The sequence below is a fragment of the Phalaenopsis equestris genome, unplaced genomic scaffold, assembly GCF_001263595.1.
Source record: "Phalaenopsis equestris unplaced genomic scaffold, ASM126359v1 Scaffold000359, whole genome shotgun sequence".
Classification (NCBI taxonomy): Eukaryota; Viridiplantae; Streptophyta; class Magnoliopsida; order Asparagales; family Orchidaceae; genus Phalaenopsis; species Phalaenopsis equestris.
In genome coordinates this window covers 331735-336505 of record NW_018164801.1, presented here as the reverse complement: position 1 = coordinate 336505, position 4771 = coordinate 331735, and the positions used below count along the sequence as shown (strand labels likewise).

Below are 4771 nucleotides of genomic sequence, written 5' to 3'. Positions count from 1 at the left end.
CTCCGGAGGCCGGTATCCACAGAACCTTCTCTCCGCCGCTTTGCCGAGAAATGCGAGGCCAACGTCGGCGAGCCGAGCGGCGCCGGACTTGTCGAGGAGGATGTTGGTCGACTTTACATTACCGTGAGCGAGCTTCGGCGAACGGGAATAATGGTGAACGAACAAAAGCCCTCGCGCCGCCGCCGCCGCTATCCGCATCCTAGCCGCCCAGTCTAACGGCGTCCTCCCTGGCCCTCTGTTCCCTGTCGAAGAAAGCAGCAAGCTTTTGTAAATATTCAGCTGTTGCAGCAATTGAGGCGGCACAAAAAAGGGGCTTTACCGTGGAGGAGGGAGGTTCGGAATAGGGCCGGAGAGATTGTTGAAGGAGAGGTCGAGACGGTTGAGGCGGTGGAGGGAGGAAAAAGAGGGGGGAATTGGGCCGGAGAAGGAGTTGTGAGAAAGGAAAAGAAGCTTGAGAGCTCTGAGGGTGGATATGTCTGGGGGAATGGGGCCAGAGAAAGAGTTTGATTTGAGGCTGAGGACGCGGAGCTGGTCGAGGAGGAGGATGGACGGGAAGAAAGAATGAGAGGTGGCGGCGAGGGATAGGTTCTCGAGAACTAAGCGAGTGATGCGGCCAGAGGAGCAGGAGAGACCAAGCCAGGAAGAACAGGGGTCGGCGGCGGAGGAGGAAAGATTCCAGGAGGAGAGGTGGCCGGCGGGATCAGAGGCAAAGCGGAATGCGAGGAGAGCTCTGACGTCGGAATCGAGAGATGAGGCCGTCGCCGCAGAGAAGGAAGGCGGGAGGAGGAGGAGAAACGACGTTAAGAAAAAGAAGGACTTGCGCCGCCGCATTCTCTCTCCTCTCTCTCTCTCTCTCTCTCTGACGATTAGGGTTTAGGCGATCACTTGTAACTTTTCTTACAGTTTCCTTCCCTCCCTCTTGATTTAGTTCTGCTTATCTGCTGTCCTTCCAACGCTTTAGCTTTTGCTTTATGCTGTTTTTAAGAAGGGGTTATGTGCACATTGGCTTTCTATTTGAGGAGCCATGATAACCTGCAAGTTTGATAGTTTTTGTATTGTAATACCTCCAATGCTATTAAATCCGCTTATATTTTATTCTTAGTAAAAATTTTTGGTATTTGAGGCCGCTACTTTCAAGTTTGATAGTTTTTGTATTGTAATACCTCCAATACTATTAAATTCGCTTATATTTTATTCTTAGTAAAAATTGTTGGTGAGGCCGCTACTTCAGCTTAAGAGCAGGAAAAAGAGTTATAATAATTTTAATATTGATGCATGAAGTATGATTCTCTGTGATGGAGTTATATTTAGCGTCTTAATTGTTGAATCTATTTATGATGTAGTTTTTCTTATTGTTCTTGAGCACATACAAATCAATAAAGATCTTGTTTTTGTAGAGAAAACGTAGAAGGGAGTGAGATGGGTGTAAGACCTTAAAGAGTTTTTTAGTGATTATTTATTGAACTCGAGCTTGCGGTAAGCCAGAATATCTAACTAATCATAGACTTTTTGAATTATTAGGTTTCTCCAAGAGAGAGAGAGACTTCTCTCTTAAGTTCTTTCCTTTTATGCAGGAATGGCCTCCAATATTTGATCCTTCAATTTTTGAATTTGTTGAATTACAAACTCTCTAGTGCACTTCGTGTTGGAGGCGTCTATGTTGTGTGTTTCTTCTCATTGAGTTATTTCTCTTCTTGTTTGTGGCATGATCCATGCCCAACACATATTTTAATATATTGAATTTAGATTTGTCCATGAATTGCGCCCAAGCAAGAAAGTGTAAGGAGAGAGTGTGTGAGATAGAGAAAAGAGTGAACAGTAATATGTCGTGTTTTATTCATGAAATGATCTCCCTATTTATAAGAGAGATGGTACAACAAGAAGATGTTATATTTTTGCACTTGCTTTAATAGGATTCATACTAGAGTATTTCTGGTGTTTTACATGTATGAGTTCGTCATTTGACTGCTCTCTGTCTTAGCCGGCTAAGCTTAATTAGCTTTTTGACGCCAATATCAGTTGGGTCGGCTAAGCTTGTTCTGAAGAGTTAGCTCAATTGGTTGGACCTGGTCGGCATGAGTCGTTCAACTGATTTAGTAAGGTTGTTGATCTTGTTGACTAATGAGGGACCATTAAACATCCTCAGAATGATTGGAGATGTTGGGGGATTAGATCTTCCCTTAAATCAGTTTTTACGTAGTGGTTGGCTCAGATGCATTTCTGACTCATTTCTTATTGAATGGTTCAAGCTCGAATTACAGGCTCCTTCTCGTGGCTCGATCGTTTTGGCTCGGGCAACTTCACTTAGTCAGACAAGTTAGTCTCACAATATTCTGTCAATGGGCTCTCCCATTCATCATTCTCATTTCTTTTGGATCATTAGTTTTTCTCAGGATCAATGCAGATATTTTTTTTACGTACATTTTTTAAATTCGGTGTTCACGTTCAACTCCTCTCATATGGTTGAATTGTTGTAACATTTATTGTAGATATTCATATAACTTTAATTTTGCAGGGATTATTATATCGTTTTTATGTTATGGTTGCTTTTCCATTTATTGATCCCGGTGTGGCATGTGTTGGAGGTTTTCTGATATGATGTAATACTGATTAGTCATTATATTAGTTTAATAGTTATAATTAACTAGCTTGTTAATAATATTTAGTAGCATTGCACTTCTATAAATAGTTCTTATTGGAGAAATGTTGAAAGGAATGGGCAAATTGTTCTTATTGGAGTTTTTGGCATCCTCAAATTATTATGGATTCCCCGCAAATTTTTTGGGGTTGCTTTGTCTCTGTCGAAAATGTTGTTTTCTCAACCGGAAAATGAGGTTGCATCTTTGTTCATAATTCATAATGAACTTTATTTGACATTTTGATAGCTCGAATTCACAAACCATTATCACCTTTTATGTCGTTGGCTCTCACTTGGCTGACCTTGAGGGCAATGTCATTTTAAAGGAGTTGATAATGATGAGGTATAATATTCTGATTAGTCATTGTCTTAGTTTAATAAACATACTTAATTAGTTTGCTAATAATGATTAGTAGTATTGTACCTTTATAAATAGCTCATATTGGAGACAATAAAATGAATTGAAAAATAAGGATGTGGTAATTTCTCTCTCTCTCTCTCACCCCTAGATATTTGGAGTTGTCAGCATCCTCGAATTGCGATTTCTTTCTATGAATCTAATATGAGTTTCTCCTCTATTCTCCCCTACTAAGCAGTTGGAGATGTCGATATCCTCGCATAATCGATTATCAAGAAACCGATTCTTATCATTTCTTTGTGGTATCAGTAATAATTTACTTTGTTGTTTCAGTGATTTAGCTCAACCCGCCTCATTGCACCCTTTTTGGTTGTTGCAATGAACTGTTTCTTGCCTTCTTGAAATTTGTTGGATATAAGGGTATAATAAGCTGAGTCAAGCTCAAGTCGCCTTCTACTTGAGCTTGAGTTTTAATTAACTAATCAAGGTTGAGCTCGAGCTTAAGTCTAAAAATTTCGAGCTGGCTCACAAGCCAACTTGTCTACTATAAAATATAAAAAATAATATTAGTTTAAGCTAATTATATAATAAAATGATGAATATAATAAACAACTACTGGATAAATAATAAGAAATTACTATAATAAAATGGAAAATATCTTTTTTTTTACATTTTTAAGATTTAAAAATAAAGTCATGAATTTTAATATATTTTGAGAATATTTTATATTAATATTTTCTTAAATGAGTTGGCTAACGAACTAAAGAGCCAAGGGGTTGTTTAGAGTTTGACTTCATCAAGCTCATCTCTCGAGCCACCTATCATGTTCTCATGGATCGTCTTTAGCTCATTCACAACCCTATTTAGATGTAACATAAGTTATAACCAATATATGGTTTTTAGAACCAATTCATGATTTGCATTTTAGATTTTTTTAATTTTGCTTTCTTTTATTTTTATTTTTTTTATTTTTTGTTATTCGTTTTAGGGATTTTATTGTTTTTTTGTTGAGTCTTGCTCAAAACTATATCGACAAGAGAACCTAATGATACCAAAGATGGTTATATCTAATCCAATAAAACTCGGATCAAGTCATTAAATCACTTTTGAAAGTTTTGGGTCATCAATTGTATAATTAAATAAACTCCAAATTTGACATATTTATATTCAAATCAAGCTTCTTGACAAGAGGATTCCAAGAAGTCTAAGTTTGCTTAGTTATGAGGTCATTAAGAATTTCAAATCATTAAAAAAATTATCTGATCAAAGAGGTTAATATGGGTCATCGAATCAGGTGATTATGAGAGTTATTCGACAAATAATGAAGATGTTTCTCTATAGATACTAGAAATAGACACCTTTTCTTCACTTGAGAAGGGGAGAGATCGAGTTGACTTCTAGTGATGTTATGGACCAAACATCTGACAATAACTATTAGCTTTCATAATCACCAACCACAGTCTACCGCAACATGTCGATTGTCGTCGGTCACCACCAACCACCCCTGCTCACCGTTGTCAGTGGCCTCTGCTTGTTAATGACGCATCCCAAATGTGGTCGTAATACATAAATGTCGTATTGGATACTTAACGATAATTTCTGAGCTCCGTAGCTGTCGACGACTGCTGCTTGCAAACATCATATCTCAGATACGACTGCAATGAATTGAAAAACTCATCGTTAAGTAACCACAGGTGACCACTGCTTACTAACGTTATAGCTAGAATATGATGGTTGTTTGTAGCACCTCTCTCTCTCTCTCTCTCTCTCTCTCT

The 4771-nt window shown here is 38.2% G+C and overlaps 1 protein-coding gene across 1 annotated transcript; it reads right to left on the bottom strand.

Annotated features, from left to right (window-relative positions):
- Positions 1-199: 199 nt before the first annotated feature.
- LOC110026209 (probable leucine-rich repeat receptor-like protein kinase At1g68400) lies at positions 200-976 on the bottom strand. The gene is made up of 2 exons (XM_020727071.1): positions 320-976; positions 200-242 (listed from the first exon to the last, which is right to left on the bottom strand). Exons 1-2 carry the CDS (start codon positions 829-831, stop codon positions 200-202), a joined length of 555 nt encoding a protein of 184 aa, XP_020582730.1. The 5' UTR covers positions 832-976.
- Positions 977-4771: the final 3795 nt, after the last annotated feature.

Coding starts and splice junctions, on each gene's coding strand:
- LOC110026209 (XM_020727071.1), bottom strand. CDS start 831: ATGCGGCGGCGCAAGTCCTTCTTTTTCTTAACGTCGTTTCTCCTCCTC. Junction 243..319: donor CCGAACCTCCCTCCTCCACG/GTAAAGCCCCTT, acceptor TTTCTTCGACAG/GGAACAGAGGGCCAGGGAGG.